Source organism: Homalodisca vitripennis, chromosome 6, assembly GCF_021130785.1.
Source record: "Homalodisca vitripennis isolate AUS2020 chromosome 6, UT_GWSS_2.1, whole genome shotgun sequence".
Classification (NCBI taxonomy): domain Eukaryota; kingdom Metazoa; phylum Arthropoda; class Insecta; order Hemiptera; family Cicadellidae; genus Homalodisca; species Homalodisca vitripennis.
This window is the reverse complement of record NC_060212.1, coordinates 29,743,252-29,769,677: the sequence shown is the minus strand read 5'-3', so window position 1 is coordinate 29,769,677 and position 26,426 is coordinate 29,743,252. Positions and strand designations below refer to the sequence as shown.

The 26,426-nt window shown below is 34.0% G+C and overlaps 1 protein-coding gene across 5 annotated transcripts in view; it reads right to left on the bottom strand.

Annotated features, from left to right (window-relative positions):
* Positions 1 to 26,426, bottom strand: part of LOC124364166 (alpha-tocopherol transfer protein-like) — a 64,551-nt gene that overhangs the window by 25,198 nt on the left and 12,927 nt on the right. Inside the window, exon 1 of one of the 5 annotated variants that reach the window (XM_046819441.1) lies at positions 24,212 to 24,325. The exons of 1 other annotated variant lie outside the window; for it this stretch is intronic. Coding sequence is in view for 1 of the 4 variants with exons in the window: in XM_046819439.1 (XP_046675395.1) it covers positions 19,114 to 19,120 (7 nt within the window). In the remaining 3 variants the exon portion in view is untranslated. Of the gene's footprint in view, positions 1 to 14,227; positions 14,253 to 19,113; positions 19,248 to 24,138; positions 24,163 to 24,211; positions 24,326 to 26,426 lie in introns of those variants that run through there. 3 more of the 5 variants (XM_046819440.1, XM_046819439.1, XM_046819442.1) reach the window with 3 other exon arrangements.

Sequence of the window (26,426 nt, the reverse complement as noted above, 5' to 3'; positions counted from 1 at the left end):
GCTCCCTGAGTGATGGGCTTCGCTAACGCTCAGCAAATAAACAATTGTGAATACTGCCTTAACATATTACAAAATAAATGATAATATTCAAAGAGATTAATTTTACTGGAACCCACATGTAGCCTACTCGACACTCTTAAGAGTTTAATCACGTTGCCTCTTTAGTGTTTCGTACCGGAAGTGGATAACGACATAACGTCTCTAAGAGAATACACATTGCTTCGTTATGTTTACTTCTGCGTCACTCGTTGCGTACATCAGGGGCGTCTCTAGGTTTTGGATTTGGGGGCCTAAACTCATCTCATATTTCATTGTCCGATATTTAACTGTGCAGTTATATCGACTTCTTCTTTATTTAATGCTACATTAAAGACGACGTATTTGCAAGTGTCTACCAAATCTTCAAGAATTGATATTCATTAATGTCCTCCTAGTCATCAAATGGTATTCATATTAATAATTTGTAATAAAACGAAAAGTAGTTTTGGTCAAATTAATTACGCGTAGGAATTAGTTTTCGTGGAAAATCAATGCACTTTTACCACATTTAAATTAACAATTTAGTTTTTTTTAGTTTTAAAATTGAGAATAATTAACTGTATCCAGTTTTACTGAGTACGAAAAGTAATGAATAAAAATATAATCTTGTACGGTGATTCTATTCGTAATCAATCACCGGTTTATACTTTTCAGTTACAAAATATTTCGTTTCCTGGAAAGTTGTTATTGTATTACGATTACTAAGCGTAATATTGCCTTTATTTCAACCGAAGACACATTTTAAAGATTTAATAATGACCTAAATACTTATAGCATGCTTACACTGGAATTTAAATCTGTTTATTTTAATATCGAAAATAAGAAACTAAAACCCTTTTTAAACATTTTCTATTTCATGCACGTGTTTCAGCACTAATCCATCTTCCATGTACAATTAAATAACCTCGAAAACAAGTAAGTACACAAATATGGAACATTAACAACGAAAGTTAAATTTTAAGTGACAGAGTTGTAATTTTGTCAGTGTTCACTACTATGTAATATTTTTAAAGTTTTCACAAAATTGAGTTTATCTTGTTTTTCAGGTTTATATTTGAAATATTTTTAGGATCTTTATTATAATTTAGAAACATTTTCTATTCTTCTTTTGTGTTCTATTTTTGTAATGTTATCAATATCTAATGTGTTAAATGTTTTTTAACGGAAGTAATAAAGGTTCAGACACATTTGATTTAATTATACTGTATACATGTTATTTGTTTTCATTGCTTGTGTATGTCTTTTAATATAATATGTTTTATTTCTCTTAATAATTTAAAGTGTTGTGGATGAGATTAGAATATTCTTAAATGCTCTACCCATAGACTATACATTTAATCTTAAGATATTTTAATAGAGTGCTGTTATATATCCATATAATTTTGCCAATGAAAATCTGAACACAAAAGTTATGTGGTTTCTATTTAAATTAAATATTAACAGAGGTTTCTGCAGTGATATGATTGAAAATGAAACAAGACTGAAATATAAGCCAGCCCAAATCACTGTAATTTTCATTTGACAATCCCCACTCAATGTCAAGATAGTGACCTGGTTCTGACAGCAAGCCGAGTAGAAGACACAGATAACAACTTTGAGATAGCATCCAGCCACTATGGTTGCTGTTGGCTTGACCTAGAAAAAAACCACGATCAATGTCCAGTAATATTTCATCTGCTACATGGTTGCGGTTATCAAAGACTGATAATTGTTTAAACAATTCGTCAACTGCTGATTCACTCGGTCTAATCAGTGAAAGAATTGTAAATTAGGACGATCCAATTAATAAAAGTCTCAAATTCGACTTTACCACTAAAACCGATAGCCTATTTCCCAATTACTTTCAGCGTTCTATTGGTGTTATTTATTAGTCATCAAGAAATGTTATTAATTAAATCCCTTTTTGCGTCTGATTTATTTAGTAGCCTAAAGTAAAAACAGAAACTATATTGAGTTCAGCTCTGTTTCACCTTCCGCCTAGTTTTGCAAGATTCGCATTGAATTAACTCTTCATACCATAGCTACGCTATGTGTAAAAACTGTATGTATTCAAGACAAGGACGTAGCCAGCGAGGGGATTCAAGGGGTCCAGACCCCCCCAATTTTCAATTTTTCAATTACTTTTTTAGTAAACATTTATTATTATTTAAATAATTTAGTATTAACTGACATGTACTGCTGAAAGATCTTTCCCAACAAATAAACAGGTCTAGAACAAAATAGGACCTTACTCTCTGTCCTCTACGGGAAAATATCAGTTGTCTGGACCCCCCAAATATTTCCTGGCTACGTTCTTGCTTCATGGATTTAATACAAACAACTGAAGTGATATTTTGATCAGACAAACGTATGAACATTCAAAACTGGTTTTTTATCTTCGAGTTCACGACTCCAGCCCAACAAGTGGCCTTTAAAGTTGGACTTGGAACGCTTCGAAAATGGTTTCTATGACGGAAGTTCACGCCTCTAGCCTTACAAGTGGCCTTTAAACTTGGACTTTGAACGGTCCGAAAGTGGTTTCTGTGACGGAAGTTCACGACTCCAGCCCAACAAGTGGCTTTTAAAGTTGGGCTTTGAACGGTTCGAAAGTGGTTTCTGTGACAGGAGCTTCTGTCACTAACATCGCATATCTCAAAAATAATTTGAAGGAGCCAATCAAAAAAGACCTGCTCAGATATTCTGAGGGAAAATGTGTGACGAGCTGTAGGTACAAAAAGTCAAGCTGGTATTATAGTTTCCTGGTCCAAACTGGTTCGGGACTTGGTCACGCCGCCCTTGTAACGGAAACTTTTGAGCGCCTGATACTAAACCGGATTCAATTAGACAGGAATTGTACGAGCTCCGGCGCCCATTACGGCATCTGAACGTTTCGTATAACCTACCCACTTCCCAAAGTGTACGGATTATATAATCAATAGCCAGTTTCTCCAGAACAGTACGTTTTTTTATAAATAAACGTTATATATTTGAAATTAGATCAACGGTATTTACAGATAAATTACATATTTTTCATTCATTTCTGCTTAGCTGTGAATGTTTTTTTTTATTTAATGATTCAGAAGTGATTCAAGTTCTTCGTATGTAAAAGTAGGCTACTTATGTGTTCCTAGAATTTCTTTAGGAATTGGATCTAAAATTTACAAATTACTTTACAATTTATTAAAAAAGAACTTAACAATTTACTGGGGGAGTGCCTTCTTAATTCCTTTGTTTTAGATATATTCCACACACTCAACCCTCAATTTTTGTCAGACCCTTCGAAATAATTTTTTTAATACACCACTGGATGGATTGTGTGTTATTAGTATCTGCGTCGAAAAAAATAAAAGATCTTTGGTAAGAAAACTTTATATCAATAGACTGGCATGGTATCAAAGAAATATCAATAAAACACATTTTAACGCACATATATAACCTGTTTTAAGTAATGGATAGAATCACATGAAATACTACTGACCACGTAGGCTATTACGTTGGTATGCAACTACTTGTACTGCATTTCAGAATGTTAGAATCAAGAAAGAATTAATAATGTTTTCCTATAACATCAATATTACTCGAGAAATTTATATTAAAAAATTAGAATGAACTATCGTTATACCATTAATATTTTCACCTTTATTGGCAGTTTATTGATTCAGATTGCCAACTCAATTAGGTATACAATCCAAGAATGTAAGGTGTAGCTAGTAGAATCGGCTATTTTCATCCTTTGAATGCACAGTAAGCGCTATTAGATCCATCAACACAACCTCACCTGAATACACACGTCTGCAAGGTTGTTTCCAACAGCAATGCACAGACCCGAATACGGTTATAAAACAAGAATAACCTTGACCATAACAAGAGCCACAACGATGGCTGGTGACCTGGCCTAGAACGATGACCTCTGACAGTGACCTACTTGTGTCCACGCGGCGCGAGCAGCGTTAGGCTAACCCTACTGACAGAGAGAAGCCAGTGGCCGTCATAATTAGCCTGGGCCTTGCGTTTGTTCTGACATTATTAGAAGAATGCTTAACGTCTGATCAGCTCCAGCCAGATAAATCTTGAGATACTGCAGTCTGTTCTTAGATCAGGAGCATATAGAGCAAGAGTCAGCTTACTCCTGGTATTTATTTTGAGTATACGTGAATGTGCGTTTTAAATTATGTTGAAATCATCAATGAAAAAGAAAATCGAAACAGTATTTTCGATGCTATAGTCATCAATCAATGTAAAACCTCGATTTCCCAGAATCTGGGAAATTAGTCGTAGTATACCAATATAATAATGGTACCATTCTACGTTTTCTAAAACATGTTATTTTCTGGTTTATTCGATTTTCAGTATTTACAAAATCAAAACGCTAAAATGTGTTTTGAAAATGTCATTAAGAAATAACTAAAGTAAAGCTCTGCACAAAAAAAAAAATAAATAAATAAATAAATCTTTAGCAAACCTTCTTCCACGTTTTTGGTCCTTGACTCTTGCAAAATCCCATTGTAAAATACAACTCGTACGCATCAAAATGTTTATGGGTTATTGTAAATAGTTATTCAATAACCATCATAAGTAAAAAAAACAAAAAAAAAAACAAAAAAAAAAACAGTAAAAATAGCGGAAAAAATTAAACGAGATTTTGATGCAACGTTCCTTAAATTAAAAAAAGAAAATGAAAACATGTCGCCATCTACAATTCACGGACCCTACTACCAACAATTTGAGAGTTAAATGACTTCAGACTGTCATTGTTTACATCAGCGCAAATCAAAATGGCCACTAGTACATCCGGGACTTGAGTGACTTCATTGATTAGTGAGTGCTTATGTTTTACACGCTTTTCTTCCCTATCAGCAGTAACGTATTAAACCCCATTAAACCATGCCCAAAGAAATTAACTATTAGACAGATTTTATTTTTCCAATGTATTATAAAATTGTTTATGAATCATCATCACATCCACAGCCACAGAAAAAATTGAAGTCTCGCTGCAGCAACTGTTCTCGGCGCGATCCAACGGCCAGGCCTAGTACTACCATTGCCGAGACCTAATACAACACTAGTGGAATCTATTTACTGCAACTGGGTTACTACCCAGGGCGATTTGATTTCGATAGTCTTGATAAAATGTCTCCATTGTCATTTGTTTTACTCCCAGACCAAATCTATTGAATACGAACCAAAGAATGGTAGAAGATACAATGTGCCATCCTAAAATGTAACACTTTTTATATCTGAGAAAGCAAGCGAACTGTGTAAAACCAACCCACCGTGGACGCACGCACGCAACCAACCACTCTAGTGCGCACGATAATGAGGCAACCTCAAAACGGCCCGTGTAGATTTTCTTCTTCGGTCCTAATTTCAGTGACAAAAAGAGTAATCTGCAAATGCAACGTCCTACACTTACGATCTCCACGCCATGTGAGTCTTTCACTTGAAATCCGTACATTATGAACGCTAGAATAGGTGAACACTGTGATGGTACTCTACTGAAAACCAATTTTAGTACGACATTCCATCCTTCCATCATCGGAATGTTATATATAACCCGTTACATGACACCCAAGGAGTCAGGTTACCCAGTCTTAATCTAATTAAGATACCGGATTTGAATATCGAGTTTAGCGCTAGTTCATCTTCTTCTCAATGCAGCATCTAGAATTTGACGACATCAAACACTTGACTCCTGGAATCTGGAGTCATGTTTGTTGAAGAAATCCAAAAAAAGTCGCCGACGAAGAAGCTCAAAACAAAGCTTTACATCGTTTCGACATGAGAGACACCAAGTTTGCAAAATATAAAATAATCAAGGTGAATAGTTATTCTCATTGCCTCATCCGGTGTGTAATTTAGTCCACTACGATATTTCTGACACGATATCTAAGCACGGTGGAGCAACCGAGATGTAAGGTTTTTGAAATTATGCTCTTGTGTAATTTGTTTAATTTTATCATTGAACGCAATGTCCGGAAAAATCCTGTTTTCTTTGCATTAATAAGATTATTAGAAGAATGATCAATTTAATCTAGAACCATATTTACTATTTTCCACTGAATAACATATTGACCAATTCCGGAAGTAACAATGACTCAAAAATAGCTCTTCTTGCCCTATCTGAATAGTAAGGAAAGTCACGACATCGGAGATGTGACGTGCCTTATCTGACCCCATTAAAATGCACTTTGTTTGCACTGTTCACATCTCAAAACGCATTGACTCTCATAATATCCGCATTGGTTTGTTGTCGGAAATGGGGTAAAGGTTAGATGTGATAAACTGCTATAAAAACCGGCCGACCCACATTCTGGCAGTTGCACGTCCACGCACGTATCCTTGGGCTGCTTTACGGGTAGCACCTACCGGTGTCAGTGACAGCGCACGTCTACTTCCAAGGTCCATCCTTATCTGAGGGTGACTGGTGACCGGTGCAGAAGAGAAATACTAAGGTCGTTATTCACATTAAAATATCAGTTCCATCACACACTTTTCTACAGTAACAGCTCTCTTGGTTCCAAGGTCCATCCTTATCTGAGTGTGACTGGTGACCGGGTGTAGAAGAGAAATACTAAGGTCGTTCGTTATTCACATCACAATATCAGTTCCATCACACACTCTTCTACCATCATATGTATGTGACACACCGATGTGTGAAATAAAGAAATGCTTGTATCTATCTATATTATATTATAATTAATATATAGTATTAATTGGTGCAAGTGACAGTCATTGGGTCCAATCTTCTGAGTTTGAAACATTTCAAAAGACTATTTGTATCATATATACAAAAGGGCGAATTTAGGGCCATAAGGCCCTGGTCTTACAATTAACCCTAAAAACCCTAACACCCCTAAACCCACTAAACCCCCTAAACCCCCTAAACCCCCTAAACCCCTAAAATTTACATGATATAAGTCAATTTTATAAATACGACTTCCTCAGAAATGTTTGGAAGTTGGTTGTAATTAATATTTCATAATACTCAAATTTTATGATCATCAGGCTACATCCTAGAGGTGCCATAACATTTATACTAGCCGGGAAATTATATTGACAAACAGTGGTCATAAAGGTGTTTCGTAAGATTTTCTTTACTACGTAACTCGATTTCTAAGTATTGGTTACAGACATCTTTCATGTAGACAGTAGCAGCAGTGCGTCGTTGTGTCGTCAATTATAACGCGCATGCAAGAGATACTGGATGGCAAGAAAATTTGGATTTGATTGGAGCATTAATCACGGATTTATTAGCGCAGACTCTTTTAATTCGGTTAGGCAAAAGGTATTCTACTTCCACACATTTCTTCATATTCCTTCGTACTTCTGTTATCCCAAAAAAATCCAAGATATGGCTCAGCTTATCCTGATGATCTATGATTTAGACTTAAGAAAAAAATGCTATACACAGTCATCATTTGTGAGCGTTGGTAAATGGGTTTCTTGCCCACAAAAATGCCGCAATCCCAGACACAACTCTCTTTAGAACCATTGCCCGAATTACCAAAAGATGGGGTCTAGTATAAGTAATTAAGATTACGACAGAACTAATACAGTGATTTGTTCCATCCAGCCATGATGGTCAGAGACCATTTTCCGGACAAAGAAGTTCAGCAAGAATTTGCGGATGGTTGTATGAGCCATCTTCTTCCTTATCTTCACATTCCGCAGGGAGAGAAGGTGCTCCAAATTCCTGGAATGGTACTCTAAGTTCCGAGCTTGCACTTCTTTACAATTGACCTTGTAAATTACCAAGAGATGTGATAAATTGACCCAGTGAAAGATTTATCTCACTACGCTTTCGCAACTGGCAATATAGCGATCCTTTATCTCGTAACATCATCAATGTATGTATCATCGGGTTTCAAAGTATGACCTATAGGACCACTAGCATAGACTTTTACTCAAAGACAAGCAGATCTATGTGAACAGCTTCTGCCTCTACGAGGACATTTAAACTGGATACTATCCGATTTGCAATCGCTACAAGGAAATGCGCTTTCTGGGTGGCGACGCTATCCAGAAATCACATTTCCTCTGAACCGGATGGCGACGTTATTAGTCAATTTGTAGAAGAGGATGCTCATACAACTGCTATATCAGACCATTAGCTGTTTCCGGCCTCAGATGCTATCACACGCGTATACAAATGACCACTGATTAGTTTAATAGCTAGCTACATGTAAAAACAACTCGAAATCCCATGAATTTGTCACAGCACTGTTATAAACGCGTAATTATACATTGATGTAACTCCAATGTCATACATCTGGTACAGTAACGCAGCCATAAAACATTCTGACTGGGGTATCCATAGGGGAAGGAAATGGTTTTCTCCCAGATAAAAGATGTGCAACAAGAATGCCTTTAATTTGAATTGTTATCACGAAATTAAAATCACGACAATAGTTACGTAAACCTTTGACCTTATAAGGCCTTTCGACAGAAAGGCAGTCTTCGTCAGACACTTCACAAAATTAATACAAAAAGTACGTTTATTTGTTTTTACGTTGTTTATTTTTAATAAGAGTAAGACATATTTAATTTAGTATTAAATTGTTCTGTATGCTTCAGTTTGTAAAACAAAGAGAATAATTGTTTTAAATTATACTATGTAAATTTTGAAATATAATGTTTGTAATATTCTTGGAAGCAATATATAATTTTGTAGTGGTGCAACTTCTTGATGTATCATATCTTCTGTGTGTTACTGCATTGATATAATATGATTCATACCTGTTTGAATATCTTGGTGTGACAACATACTTTTATTATCTTTTGATGGTGAGTGTTCACTATTGATACAATGGTTTGGAATTTTGTCTTCTCTGTAAATCTTTATGAGGAAATAATATTTTTTTTATTTTCGTACGAATTTTCTTCTTGTTTGTCCAATGTAATCCGATTATTCCTAATGTGGTGCTTCCAACAGTGATCTGCTTGGTTATTTTTAATTTTGAGTCAGAACACTTAAGACGTCTAACAATTAAGTTTTATCATTCTACAAGGAATATGGTGTAGCTAAGATCAAAGATCATTTTATGAAAATTTGGACTGTTTATGCCAATATCTAATTAGTCATATTAGTCATATTTACAAGTCAAACATATGATTCACGTTTGAATCACTTCTTAAACGATTCATCCTGGACAAATACAATAATATTTGAATATGACGACAGGATATTATTCTACAGTATTTTACGTAATGTACTATAAAGTACACAGTCCATAACGATAGCCTGCGAGGCGAAATTGTCCATACATTTTTCGAAAGTCCGAAATGGTAAAAGGTGAACGCTCTGTGCAATTTTCACCATTTCGCTAAAGAGAAGATTTGGCACTTCATCAAGGGCGCCTTCTGAGACCATTGACATGACGGTGAGATACTCCTAATGGCCTTCTATGTCAGATCAGTTGATTAGAAAAGCCACGAATCCGGATCTTTTTCACCAGGAGACCGACCTTGCAAGCAAGGGGAGGGATGCACTCCAGAAATTACGGTCAATGTAACTCAATCCCAATCCCTACAGCACGCCCTATTATAACGCTCCAGGCCCAGAATATTTTGGGTCTCCAAAAGACGACCAATTAAAAATCCTTCCTTGGATAGCATTTGCACCACCCAAAGAGAAAGACAAGAGATATCACTTGATTCTGCCAGAGAGAAATCTCTCTTTTCTGTGCACAACCTCACTGGTTTTGATTGAGTAATATGCCTATTCAATCAAATGTACCTAGTGGTGCAGATGTATATGTTTTATCGGCATTTTGCAGCATAAAAGTGCACGGGGGTACAACACGATTATGCCTAAGGTCAACAGAACAACATCATACAATTAAACTTCCAAAAGCATTCTGCAGATGTAAAGGGTGTCTCACGAAGAGGTTTAAACGTTTGATTTTATATTAGTTGCCCATTTATGCACCGAAAAGTTTCAAACTCTACACAATTTATGAAATAGGTTTTAAAATATTCTGTAAAAATTTCAGTTTATAGCAATTGTTGAAACAAAATGGTGACATTTAAAAAAAAAAAAAAAAAAAAAAAAAAAAAAAAAACTATACTTTAAAACATTATTTTCGGTTTTGTAAAATTATTTATTGCCATATTCTAGAGAAATAAAGCATTTCAATCAGAAAATTAGAACATAGCCTTTTAAAAAACCTACAGTTACAGCCCACAATTATTCGAACTGTAATCCATCCACAGCGACACACTGATAACAGCGCTTAATAAATGAATCGTAAGCTCTTACAAAGAAATTCTGCGGTATCCGAAGAAGTTCCCCTTCGATTCTTTTAATTCCTCGTCATTACTGAAGCCACGAGTATAAACAGCGGGACACCCTGTATATTATTATTACCAATTATAGAAGTGAAGTTCGTGAGGAGATAAGGCCCTGGAAGTATTTCCAGGAAGTGTTTCCTGGTAATATTCCTATGGTTCATTAATTCCCGGAGAAAGTCTGTGTTCATTAAGGACTTGGAAAGATCTCCGTATCTATTCGTCTATATTCTCTTAATAGAAAGGCATATTTTAGTATTTGGCAAACTGAATAAGAAAATAGATTGCAGTCCTCGAAACGTCGTGTTTGTAGGGCATATGTCCATTACTGTTACTACATACATGATCATATAAAATTAATAAGCTACGTAGATTCAGTTTAGATACGAACATTACTTTCTTAAAATACTAAAGATAGTTTTAATAGGTACAAATATATTACACCAGAGCCAAAATATTTATTAGTAAAGTCTTCTATTATAAAGGTTACGAAATATTTGTGAATACTTGAAATGCTCAAGCAGCTTGTTATATAGTGTAATAGTTAAATACACTAGTTATATAGCTTACACTACAGTGCTATATTAGTGTTTACTAACCCTAATAAGCCTAAATAACGAAGTGAGAGGACCCCACCCGGGAGTAAATATTGTAAGAACGCATGTACCCACATGTGTACCACCAGTGGCTGTTACGGGTTAACTAGCTACACACTTACTTTAGTAGTTAGGAAATTTTAAGTTCTGTAAATTGGATATACAGATATTGGATATTATAATGGTGAATTGGATAATGGGTGTTTTTTAATCATCGTTGAAATAATTTTTTTGTGTAATACAAACCCGAACTTATTTTTCATTGAATATTATGTCACTGACTTATATAAACCCAGAATATTATGCCACTGGCTATTCTAGAATACAATAGAACGTAATATACCATTGTTGAGTTAAGAGTGTTTAAGGCCAACTGCTTGAGATAGACTAAACATGATGCATGATGCAATAGGCTTTACTTAGAATTTCATTTACATCACAATTCACGACTAGTCAGCATTCACATGTAAGCACGTTATGGGGGATAATTTTAAAATATTTTTTTAATAACGACTATTTTAACAAGAAATATTGCAGTAATTTGAGTACCTATGTTTGATTAACTTATTTAACATCATTAAAGCTTTTGGTGCGAAATAATTTGCCATTGATGAGAACTTCTCATACAACTTTTCTTGAGAATCCTTTTACTTTTAGGTGTCACTATTTCAATAATATCATCTACCTGCATACATAACAAGTTTACAATATAGCAGGTAAGTCTTTTACATATATTAGAAAAAGAAGAGGCCCAAGAACAGAACCTTGTGGCATTCCGTATTCAAAAAGTTCATATCGGCGAAAGCTACGGATTTATTCATAATTAATGTGTGACAGCGGTTAAAAATCTTTCTGCCAATCCACTGATATCAAAATACTTGTTTTTCAATACAATAACTTGGATTATAATTTTAAAGGACTTTGCAAAATTTAAACCCCATCAAGGCATAATAAAATTTATCCACCAATTCCACCACCAAAATCTAACACTAATTAAAATGAAGGACTTTTTCCTTGATGTTGTCTTAAAGAATTACTTGACGCAGGTCATATATAATTAAAGAAATGCAGAACAGGACCTCTGGGCCAAATAATCATAACCGCACCAATCCTCGCTTGCCTTGGAGTATACGGGCGGGACCACTAAGTCTGAGGTTTTTGGCACACAAAAACGAAGTAGGTTAATGTCACTAGACCTCCACACTTTGTGCTTATCATGCTTTTTCCTCCAGACATTTTTTTCAACCTTGAATATCAGTCGATCAATTCGGCTATCCAAAGTCGATGTGGTTTTTTTGTTTCCAAGGTGCGTTTCAGTGATTATGTTCCGTTAATGCCAAACGTCAATCTATTGAATCTGCACTTCCCGTGGTTTGTACCGAAGTATAGAAGATAATTTGTTCCTTTCCTGATGAGCATAATACAATTTATTTAGAACTATCATTGATTCCTTATAATATCAAAACAGGATGTATACTTTGCATGTCTTTAGAACTATCATTGATTCCTTATAATATCAAAACAGGATGTATACTTTGCATGTCTTTAGAACTATCATTGATTCCTTATAATATCAAAACAGGATGTATACTTTGCATGTCTTTAGAACTATCATTGATTCCTTATAATATCAAAACAGGATGTATACTTTGCATGTCTTTAGAACTATCATTGATTCCTTATAATATCAAAACAGGATGTATACTTTGCATGTCTTTAGAACTATCATTGATTCCTTATAATATCAAAACAGGATGTATACTTTGCATATCTTTAGAACTATCATTGATTCCTTATAATATCAAAACAGGATGTATACTTTGCATGTCTTTAGAACTATCATTGATTCCTTATAATATCAAAACAGGATGTATACTTTGCATGTCTTTAGAACTATCATTGATTCCTTATAATATCAAAACAGGATGTATACTTTGCATGTCTTTTGGTGTTTGGATTTGACTGAATGACATTTATCCATGACTATAATGATTTATAGCTACACTTCCAACGCAACAGGCAAATTAAACTTAAGATTAACATAACTGTTATGTATTATTGAGTTATTATCGTTAAATGTGGCAATAACTTATGTTTTAGCATAACATTTTGCAAACTGCAGCTACGTAGCGACTACATTTTACTTGGCTATTTTATTGGTTCTCTTATGCTTGGCAACAATATTAACTTGTGGTAAATTGTTTCGAAATAAATATAGCGTACATAATAATCAGCTTTAATGGTCACATTTGAACAAATTAAACCTACAATTGCTGTAACTTTGTAGGGTCGCCGAAAATACATTCTTTGTTTCTTATCAAATTTTTAAAATTTAAGTAAAACTTGACAATCAATTTTGTATCAGGTTCTTTTTTTTAACTTTCTAGTCGTTAAGATGTCTTTCATGAAGACCAGAAAAGTATAAATTATTTTTATAACTTCACAAGGGCTTATAGTATTAATTCGCAACTTGTCGGAATTTAGACCGATGTATGGAAGTTGAAGGTAAGGATACATATATTTCATCTAGGAGTGGTAAATGTTTTTATACTTATCCTGTCTTGGAACGACATAAAAAAAGAAATGCCTTTATTAAAGCAGGGTTTGGACTGCCACTCTTCGAGTTTTGGAGCTCTCTTTACCAATTAATTAACATGTTAACGTCAAATCTTAGAGATGTGACTTCAAAATTGAAAATATTTACCTAACGAAAACACGATCCCTCCATCTCAGTTGTTAACGATTCTACAAAGTAATGAGTAGGTCTACAATCACGCATCATTTTAACATGTGGCATAGAACATAATTATGTAGATATCGCCTAATTAAATGAGCTATAGACTAAAAATTTCATTTGGAGGTGGAAGAAGCTCAAAAATCTAGAAGACTCCATTTATAAACCATGCATTTATAAAATGGCTAGCAGTTACCCGCGGCTTCGCACGCAGTTTCGTAAGGTTTTCACCTGTATGAGCACTTCTGGTTCAAGTGAATTATATTTCTGACGCCAATGTTGATTTTGCGTTGTTTCCCGATCAAGGAAATATATATCACAGGTCAAAGGAGCCTACTTAACTAAGAAGACAACTACGAAGAGTTTTGTAACAGCCTTTATAGTTATAGTAAAATGTATAGTAACTTTAATTTTTATATCCAATACTTAATATTTGCGAAAATTAAAGTTATATTAAAATGAAACTATTTACATGTTTGTTTCTTTAAAGTCCGAAACTTTTTTTATTTGGTACAGTACGTACCGAGTGTTTCGGAGTAAAATTCTGACCATCTTCTGTTTTAGGACATTTTCTATGGTAGATAGTACTTACCTAATCGCTGAAATCTAAGTACGGCGTGAAAACTAATGGGTACTCCTCAGAGAATTTATGCACTATAAACGTAAACAAATTGAAAATAGTGGTTAAATTAATTAAAAATATGGTTATGCCGTAATAAAACAATATTTATACAGAACATTTGATTACATTTTACAGGCTATTTCAATTAATACTTCAACTTTATACACCAAGATCGGATTTTCGCTACTTTAAACACGAGTGGGGCGTAGCCCGGAGGGTTTTTCGAAATAAGAATAGGCCTATGTTCATGCCAGAATTCGTAAGAGTGTTCGTGTAAAATGTCAGTACCGGATGAATAGTTAACGCGTGAAAACAAAACTAACAAACAAAAGCACTTTCGCATTTATAATACTATGAGGATTAGGATTAGGATTAGGTTGAGCACTCTGTGTTTAAATCGCCGAGCTGACAGGTGATAATGACTGATGATTGTGTGTGTTTTTGTCGCCTTTTCATGGTTTCCACGTAAACAAAAGTTGCCCATTAAGATTATCGATCGTCAAGGAAAAGGATAAACATGTTCGTGTTTACTGCATTACATTACAATAACTTTCATTCTTACCAATTTCGGAAGAGTGCTTCTCTATACTTTTGAATTCCTGATTGTAGTCATATTATTAAATTGTGTATTGATTGTAGATTTGGTCATATGATTCATAAGTACGGTATTTAAATGAACATCAACTACGTCACTGGCTCGTGATGAGGTGTCTCGGAAAGTTTTAGAGTTCTAAAAGTCAGTTAATGAATTGATATTTTTGAAATTTGTGCTGTACGAATGTTACTTACAATGTTACTTACGTACGCCACACCACCTCGTAACAGGCGTCGCTGAAGTTATATGCAACATTTATAATCTATAGCTCAAATAATTAGGCCACATATACATAATAATTATGTTACTCTGTCACATGTACTCAGTATGTTTACACATTTATCTATTCTGCGATTTTCTCGTTTCACCACGGTTACCTACAAGATCATTGTAAAAAAGGTTCGCTAACGCTCAGCCAAGTTCCATGAAGTGATATGCACCGTCATCCACCACGATGTTGCTTGTATAAAAATGAAGCTTTATGAAAAATTGCAACTGTAGGCCAGTTAGTTCTCGAGATATTGAACGGACAGACAGACAGACATACACACAAACAGAAAAAGAATTTGTCCGACCTCCCGAGTGATTGGCTTCGCTAACGCTCAGCTAATAATCTTTTTTAATACTGCTAAACGAGTTAGAATAATAAATTATGTAAATTTGCTACACTGTATATTGCCAACAAAAATAACCATGTTTGGACATACACTGTCATAGAACACATTCTTGTGTATGTAGACAAGAAGTTTATTTCAACATTTAAAGTTTAAAATATATTTCTCAATATATCTTGCTACACAATACATTCACATAAAAATGTCTATAAGTTAGGTTTCCTAGCATTTAAATAATAAATGTTCCGATGACATAGAGGGTATTGCAACGCAACAGTTAGCTGAAATCAAATTTTGTCAACAAATTTGAACATTGAATTTCTTCTTCAGGTAAATACCTAATCTAATACATAATTACAAACTAGGTTATTATGTATTAGGTTAGTTATTTATCTGAAGAAGAGATCAGATTGCAGATCTCGAAACGTAGTGTTACTGATTTCTTGTTTCACTGAACGATGGCAAATGTTCGGAAAAATCCTGTTTCCTTCACAATCCTTCCATTGTCAAAAATGAATTTAAAACAAAGAATTGCATTTCTACTCTATTATTTTTTTTTCATTTTATCTATGAATAACAATTTTACATGTTCCAATATCATAAGATTGTACTTAGTTTGTTTACACAACAAACTGCTATTTTTTGTTGCCATCATGATTATCTATAAGACCAATGTAAAACTATTCGCTATCGCTCAGCCAAATTCCATGGAAGTGACATGCATACCACCATCGAATTCAAGTGTTGCTTAATTTATAGAAATGAAGCATCGTGCAACAAAATTGCAAGACTATAGGCCAGGAATTAAATTTTTCCTGAGTGATAGGCTTCGCTAATGCTCAGCCAATCTCTTTAAAATACTATTAAATGAATTACAATAATTAAAAATAACTACCGTATGTAAATTTGCTACAATACATATTACCAATAAAAATAACCCAGTGGACATTTTTTATTTGGATTTTGTAAGTTATAAATATAACTCCAAACTCCGTTATTTATGATGTACAACTATCACTATCAATTAGGTACTATCAGTCAACCGACCTGTGATAGTTCACAGTGCCTAACTGATAGTGATAGCCGCCATAGTAACCTGCTGACCCACATTTAACAAAGTTTTGGCTCTTTGCATCCCATATACGGCTGGTGTTATCAAACACTATTCAAGGACAAAAATGTATTAAAATAACATTTTCTATTCTAATTCCTCATAAAAATAGGGTGTTCTGTAGTAAAAATTAAGTTCTTCAATAAAATTTATTGTCAAACCTCACAAAAACGGGGAAAGTAAAATGTTCTTTGAGACGTATGATTTATAAGTTTTCAATGGAGACATAGTTGAAAAAAACACGAAAATTTGGATCCTCTGTATCTCTAACAGAGTCGGGATTATGAAAAATTATACAGTAGTACAAATATCTTATAATTTAGTTGTCTATCAGAAATTACCATTACATGTAGGGTATCCCTTGAAAGAATTCAAGTTGGTGACCATTTTCAAAATTTCAACTTACATATTGTTAAACCTCTTCTTAAATAAGAGAAGGTCCATCGTTTAGTTTTTTGTCTGATTTTGTTCTGACGGAATTCACGAGATCCAAAATTGTGACACAATTAAATCTTCCTGTCACATCCATTGCTACACGTAAAAATACGTTACTGTTATCAGACTATACAAATACAACGTGAAAATGTTCATAAATATTTGTTGACTTCAAAAATTATGATAACTGTCAAGTTTGAACAACAATGAAACCGTTGTCAAGGTTATGGAATCACGCCATATCGGATGAATGTAGAGCGTCCCCATTTCTGTACCGAGTAGTCCTAGATGTTTGTTTACAACCGAATGTTTTACACTGGAAACAAACGTGCTTATCTTCCTCTAACAATAACACAAACACTCAAGTGACTTTCTTAATTATGAAATGGTTGCACATGAGTGGTTAAACTATCCCAAGAAGATTAAAAAAAAGGATTAAGAGTAAATTGAGGAGCAGAAACCTCCGTTTATAAGGCAATGTTGTATACTGCACTAAGGATATTATGTTATACTGCTCTAAGGATATCATGTTATACTGCACTAAGGATATTATGTTATACTGCCCTAAGGATATGTTATACTGCTCTAAGGATATTATGTTATACTGCCCTAAGGATATTATGTTATACTGCCCTAAGGATATTATGTTATATACTGCTCTAAGGATATCATGTTATACTGCACTAAGGATATTATGTTATACTGCCCTAAGGATATGTTATACTGCTCTAAGGATATCATGTTATACTGCACTAAGGATATTATGTTATACTGCCCTAAGGATATGTTATGTTAACTGCTCTAAGGATATTATGTTATACTGCCCTAAGGATATTATGTTATACTGCTCTAAGGATATTATGTTATACTGCCCTAAGGATATCATGTTATACTGCACTAAGGATATTATGTTATACTGCCCTAAGGATATTATACTGCTCTAAGGATATTATGTTATACTGCCCTAAGGATATTATGTTATACTGTCTCTAAGGATATCATGTTATACTGCACTAAGGATATTATGTTATACTGCCCTAAGGATATGTGTTATACTGCTCTAAGGATATCATGTTATACTGCACTAAGGATATTATGTTATACTGCCCTAAGGATATGTTATACTGCTCTAAGGATATTATGTTATACTGCCCTAAGGATATCGTGTTATACTGCAATAGAGGTATCATGCTATACTGCACTACAGATATTGTGTTTCACTGCACTAAGGATATTATATTACACTGTAATACGACCAAAAGATTTTATGCAATTTAAGTTACATTGTGTTTTGGATGGAAATTGTTTACATTTTGGACGAAAATGTGGATAACAGCTCTTTAAAACATAATGTTCAAGAAAAGAAGATAGAAACAAGTGGACATTTTAAGTACAATTTATGGGAATCTAATAATCAGAACTTAAGAAAAATTATTGAAGATAAGCATATGACTTTTTTTAACATGTACATGAAATATGATTAGTGGTAATAAAACGTTTTTTTATTTATAAAAATTAGTAAAAAATAATTTATAGACGAAATTTTCTGAAAGTATATTTAATTAAACAATATTATTACTTTCAGTCATAAATGAATAAATACATACATACATGAAGCTATAGCATTCATGTATACTTTAAAATGTCACAATTTAATATTCAGCAATTTTTTGGGTCTAGTTACAAAATTGACTACAAACAAGGATGTGAATTTTAGTGTTTCTATTTATAAAGTTATTAAAACAATCATGCAATTTTTCAATTACATTTGATTTAAAATGCTATTTCCTTTATAATAAGAACATCCTTAAATCGTAATGCATAACTGTGACAGAACTACATTTTAACTTCATCCTTTTAATTTAAGCCTTCCATAAAAATACATCCATCAGCTGTAATTATTTTTTGAATAATTAAAAAATTTCAAAACTGTTCAAAACTGTTTGTAAAGGGCCATAAAATTGAAAACATAACAAAACCAAAAGAGATTGTATTACCTTAATAAACCAAATTAGATACGGTACTGAGTTACTGCGTTTCTCTGACTTATTATTGTATACAAAGACAGATAAAAAAATGTAACGAGCCCAAAATCTCTTACCTTTCATCGTAAGATAATGTGCAACAACAACAACAGGAGAAGCGGTCACAACGACACGACTGTGTAACAAGTACTGAGTGCGTTATTGTCTGCAGCTGGGCTGGAGTCACCCCACCCCCACTTGATAACGGGCGGTCAACCAGGCAGTGGTCAGCTGTACCGGCCAAGGTCACCCTCCCCTCCCCCTACCCCTCCGACAACAATCAGCTGTTTTGATGTGCTGTCGCGACCAATTAGTTGTAACTGCTGCCCGATGGCTCGGTTGAGTGGGTCCGTAGGCGTTAAACAATTATTAATCCCGTAATTGTCAGATTTAAACTGGAGTGCTTCACTAATTACCTGAGCGTTGGCGAAGCCTCTACTAAAATAACGGAAAAGATCGCGTCAAGTTCCGAAACCTGAAAACACTTTTTTCACCAAAACAATAACTTATGTAGGCCTACGAATTTTTAACCGTATTCCACTTTATTTAAAATCTAATTACAAAACAATTTGTTTGGTACAGCTCTAAAAAGATGGTTCTTTACAGTTGATGATATTGAAAATTTAATGTTTAATAAACAGTTTTAAAAATTGTTCTCAGTAATCGTTTATGTACGTTATATTATATGCATATGTGCAAAATCATATTTACATTCTGTTAGCATTCTGTATCAATATTGGTAATTATTGTATTTAGTTTGTTGTTTGTTTTTATTCTTATTGGAAACTATTTCAGTGTATTTCTTGCACGCTAGAATCTTGTCTTTCTCACTTTTCTTCTTTTTGTTGTTGTAAATGGATTATATGTTATCAATACCAAAAGCTATTCGTTTGATGGAGCTTAAGCAAACTATTACGTCATTTTCATTTCATGTGTATATTTTATACTAAAATTGGCATGTGTCTTTAACTTTTAATAAAGTATTTGTAACCTATCATATGGTGGTTTGTGTCTTCAAATTTCGTAGTTTCTGACTACCTACTTATTTACTCGTATCAATAAAGCCATTCAGTACTGTTATTATAGTTTGCCATGATTTTTTACTTAATACATAAAACATTTTCTCTGCCGCCACAAGTGACTATTCTCTTATCAAACTTCAGTCTTATCGAATCACAGGAAGTCATTTCCATCAGAAGCGTTAATAATAATAATCGGTTACCCGAGTGCGAAATGAATTACACTTCCTTATTACTTTGTTCGTAAATTGTACAAATTTGGGGAAATAGTTAAATATATTAAAACGAAGAAAATGAGCTACGTATTTTCTAAGTAATCGTTACGACTACAAAGTTGAAATTTTGAAGTTTTGCTATACATATAAAAGACATGAGTGAAAACTGCAATAAAATATTTTGGTACTTTGGTATTATCCGGAAGCCACTATTTTTATGAAAAAATAAATAAAAGTCCAACCTGTTCAAGAATATAAAGTTAGATTTCAAGTATAAGAAGTATTTGAAAAACTTTTAATAAAACCGTACCAAAATGAAGTCTGACTTTTTGGTGTTAGTTTCATTAAAACATTACTAATACCAAACCTAACCCAAGTTATTATTTTATAATACGGACAGCAAAACTTTGAAATATGGTTGAAAACGCTAGAATTAGGTAATTATGTAACTTTCACACAGCAAAGTAAATAACTGTTTTATGAAACAGCTCATGTTAAAACTATGGACTATTAAAAAGATCAGTTTGTCGTGATTTGAAGTTGAATATCATAAACTGATTTTGAAAACATCCCATTATTGAAAACGATCAGCTTTGATGTCAGAATGTTTAATTTCATCTGTGTTTATAGAAGTGTTTATTATCTATTTATGTATTTAACAAATTTTACTTTGACTTCCTGTTTTAATTTACTCTGTATATATATATATATATATATATATATATATATATATATATTGGAACATGACTAATGAATTATAGCACATCCTGGATTTGAAGAAATGTGGAGGATTCATGAAATTTTGGGTATTCTCATTCTGGGTAGACTCATTCAAAACCAACTTTATCTCTACTTGTGTATTCCATCTTTCCATAGTTTGGATCCAGTGTATAATTTCATAATAGTCAACCATTTTTTCTAGTCAAACGACCAAAAATCATTGTTTCACATGGACTCTGAACTAGATTCAACCTGTCTATTTTACAAATGGAGGACGAGTGCAATAACAAACAGCAAGGAATGTCTTCACAACAGCGTCCTCTATCATGACTCGAGCTTCTCGGAGTGATTGATGCTGATTGCCGAGCAAAGGTATACCATTTATCCAAAGACCTTGGGAGTCCACAGCTTCAGTCGTCAATCACGTCAGGTTCGACTCCAAAAATATCACATCTCGTAAAAGATCTGGCAGGAGATCTTTGAAAGTCAGTAAACAAATGTAATTACAACGCATTTGATTGAGTTACAGGTTTTTCTGGAATGAACCACCCAGTAAGAAACAATTTCACATGATCGTGTCTTCAAATGATCGAAAGTATGCCTCGAACGCGCAGATTGCAGTCCACCGATCCTCCCTTGGCGAATGGCATTCTGCAATACACAATGCAAGAACCGATACACAAATCAGCCTAAAACCACAACCACACAGCAAATAAAGAAAATAGGACCTAATACAATACCTTTTGTTTGAATACCCGTTCAAACTACCATTGTTTCATTCTGTAGCATATACGTCCTTGTTGCAAAATTAGCTAAGTATAAACTTCGAACTGAGTGTAATTTTGGACGTTAGTAAATCAACGAAGCCAGTAAAGGTTTTTGGGTAAGAACTTAGCGAATATTTTCCGGTTCAGTTGCAAAAAGCAAATTGGATTTTGGGTTATCGTAGAAAGGAAGCAAACCGTATACTAACAAAACACAGCAACATCAAAATTATATTATAAGACGTTATACAAAGCGGTTGGTAAAGTGATAACAATTTGATCAAATCAGTTGACAAATTAAAAAAAGTCATTATAGATGATTCCAAATCTAACCAAAGTATAGACTATCTCGTATTTAGGGAACTTTAAGTACATTATAGTAAGGTACAAATAACTATTATAATCTATGTTTTTTCCAAATTTTTTGATAACATTAATCGTGAGCTACACAATATTTTCCTTCATAATAGGGAAAGTGTTCTTCAGTCATTTTATGGACTGATGCTGTGCGATATTTCAAGGCACCCTGACAGCATAGATCACTCGAACTTTTCATGAACATTTACTCACATTATTTAGGCACTCTTGGAGTCCTAACTTAAAATTTGCAGCGCCTTTAGCTTTGTGGTAGTAAACAAGGAATCATACTGTATATAGTGGAAGTATATATCGACCACAGGTTTTTCCTTACTGGAATACCACAAGTGTCACGGCTGGGACCAGTTCTGTTCCTTCTTTACATAAATGATTGATTTTCCTGAAGTGCGTTCCTATTTCTTTACCAGTATTGTTACCACTCATGAATAAATTATACATAAGGAAAATCTTTCTGAATAGGAGAATCAAATTGAGACTGCTGATACATATACTGCAACATGAGAATGGAGAATGGTTTAGACCTTTTGGACTAGTGCCAATAGTTAATTGTCAGTTCAACCATACCAGCCTTATATTTTGAAATTGAAATGAGTGTAAATTAATTATTTACTTGTGTGAATAATGACATAAACAACTATGTATATAGCTCAGGAAAATAAGGCTTAGTTGACGGTTTTTTACACATTTTTTCTTAACAGTGCCTTTAGAAACATTAATCACTGTCAACCGTGGACACTTTTCCGCATTTTTCACTGCTTGAAAACGGAAAAATTCCATTTTTACAAATTCTCAAACTCTTTTTGATTCGCATTTCTACTAATCTCTGTTTTATGAATATTTTGTTAATATATGTCTCTCAAGACCTTTTTGAACTATATGAACCTGAACGAAGATCCCAAATGAGCCAATTATTCACGAAAATGTAATATATAAGAAAGGAACGCGATACTCAGAAACAGAATTACTGTATCACGTCACTCACACAAGGTATGGGAATCTAAAACCACTCAGACACTTTGAACATATCCTACAGAACCTTTCCATTAGCAGATACTTGTACGTGTTTAATGTCTAGTGCATAAATGACGAATACCTTTTGGTGATACTACTTGAATATATGGAGTTATGTTACTATCAAAACATTCAGCTTTTTACCTAGGCTATTTTAATTTAGTCGTATATGTTTATCTAGGTTAAATAAATATAAAAAATAAATAATGGCACAAGAGGAATTGAAATTGACACATTTTAAATAAATCCACTCTACCAGTAGTAACACAGCTTCACGCAGTCGTTAGTTCGATAAGAGATATGTGACCAAATTATGATATAAATGTGTCATTTAGTTTTAACCAAAATGACGTCCATTCCATACATTTTATAGATTGTGGATGATATATCAAGGTTAATAATAACTTTGATAACAATGAGATAGTTTCACGAAAATGGCAATAGAGAAATTACAAACAATTATAGGCCAATATTTGTATTATGGCTATTTTTCAAAAGGACTGAAAGGTATTTTTTTAACAAGTATATTATTTAATTAATGGAAATAAAATTGTTTGTAAGAATCAGTTTTGATTCATAAGACTTCACAACAAAACCAGCAAAACATGTTCTAATATATTCTATCGTCTTTAGAGTAGAGAGCTCTAGGTTCCAGCTGATCTGAACAAATTCTTTTTTCAGAGCTAAACATGTTCGATAACAAGATTTTTATCCATATTATTTTGAATAATAAACTCTAATAAGCCCTAGCGTTTTCACATTTCTTAGAAATTTCCTCATATAGGAGAGATCATTTCTATGGGGAATCCTTCTTAAAATACGGACCAATTTAACTATTTTAAATGAAAGATTTGTTTTATTGAAACTTAATGGAATTGCGACTGTGTTCACAACAATTGTGTCAGTGTTAAGTGCACAATTAATGCAACAATAAAAAGACAAACTTGAAATACTCGACAAAATGGATAACACTTGACATGCATTTGAAGACTCACGTAGATGGGTCTCAAATTAGAAATAACTGACTACTTGCAATAATAGATTTGTATAACTAACTTATGAAATAACCTTAAGGCAACAAACTACTCGAATGTTGACCGAGACACTGAACTGTCGAACATTGTCACGAATCAGATGATCAAACAACAACAAGGAAAAGCAGTCAAGGCTGCAGAACTGGCAACGCGGAGAGACAGTCTATTAGTGGTCGAGGCGCATCGTGGTGAGAACGTTAACCCTATAATTGCACATGCCGTCATTGGCTGAGCGTTAGCGAAGCCTATCACTTGAGGGACTAAAAAATTATATCTCTATCTGTTCGCAAGATAATTCGACCTATAGATTTAAATATTCGCATGAAGCTTCATTTCTATGTAGGCACCATCGACTTTGATGATGATGCGTCACTCAACTCAGGGGCGTATATAAGGAATGTTGCTCAAGGGGCTCAAGTCCCCCCCTCAAACTTTTGAAAGACGAATTTCCTGGAGGTAGATCCTCGAGCCCTTGTTTTTTAAGGATATATTATACCTTGCTATAGGAAATTTGTACATTGGTCTTATGGGTCACCACGATGGTAACAAGAAATTTTCAGAATGAATAGATTTATAAATAACCTGAGTACAATAATATGACATTGTAACATGCGTAATTAATACGTATAGACACCCTACCTATTCGTTAGTGAAGCCTTTTATCCGAGGGGTTGGAAGATTTTCATGTAAATTTGTCTGTCTGTCTCCGCATGATATCTCGAGAAACGAATTGACCTAGAGACTTAAATTTTAGCAAAAAGCTGCAATGCCTGAAGAACAATCGAGTTCCATGATGGTGAAAGTCATTCCATGCGATTGGGCCAAGTATTAACGAACATGTTAATGTTTTTCGGTTTTATGGGTAACCAGAATTGCAAGGAGGGGCAAATCACAGAGTACAAACATTCGTAAACAGACCAAGCACAATCATGTGACTCAGTAACAACTAGAAAAGTCCCATGGTACCTCAGCAATGCCTGTCCACGACACGTGATGTGGCTTACTCCTACATTGTTATTAATTGGACTCAGAATAACTTTGGAAGCTTTCCACTGTGGTAAATACTTTCGGAGGTTTTCTTGAAACTTTGTTGCTACCAATCAGGGGGTTGACTGTCGGCGGGGAATTACCGTCCACTCGAAGGCTACATGCACCTCAAGGTCCCAGAGTAGCCAAACAAGATGTTATTACTGGGAAGAGTTGGCAGTATCCAATCACAACACGAGTGTTCGCCCTGCGTGCTAATAACACGTTCCAGCCTCGGTTTTGGTCACGAACGACTGGGCGAAAATAGGCAACGAATGGAACGGTTGGTATTAAACACACAAATATTTTCCATTTCAATTCGAATTTCCACCAGTATTCATTAAACCTAGTTTAGGACGAGAATAAACGAGATGGAATTTACAACTCATTACGAATAACTAATTAGCAGAATCAAAAGTAGTGCATCGTCTCAATATATTTCAATTGCTGCATTATATAACCATTACTCAATAACACTTTTTCATTATGTCCTCCACACAGCAGCGATTGTTTCATCAATTTCAAGAGCAAATGTATTGTTCTGTAAAGAAAAATCTTTACAACGCATTTTGAAATAAAAAGAGTTCCCCGTAACATTGAAATTAGCATTCTTTGTAATAATATATATTTAAATAGCTGAGCGTTAACAAAGCTTGTTAATGAGGAGGCTGGCAAATTTCACTTTCATTTGTTTGTCTCTCTGTTTACAGAAATCTCTAGAACAAATTAAAAGCTATACATGTAAAAAATGTTGGACTAAACTCCATTTCTATATAGGCATGATGGAATTTGATGATCAGGCATGTCTCTCAACAGGGTTACCCTCGTTTATCCAGGACATCATAGATCCAGGAGATTCCAGGTAGCCTTGGAAACCGTTAGTTCTTTTTGGCAAAAGTCAGATCGAGGTAGCTTTACGAACAATGGGAAAAACCATATCATACGTAGTAGCAAGACTTGAAGACACATTTAACCAGAGACGGTGAAATTTAGAGACGGATCAGAGATGTGGTAGCAATTGTCTCTGATCTTGTTCTGCTACACGTGGGTAGCATCGCTTTATTTGTGACGTTAGCGTTTTTGATAATTGTAGTGAACCAGTGATTATAATTTAAATTGATAAGGAGAAAATACTAATGGAGGAAAAAACCAGCATTCAGGAAATCAGCTAATCAAACTTAGCTTATGTTAGCATTTTGTTTGCATTTTTGACTCAAAATCTC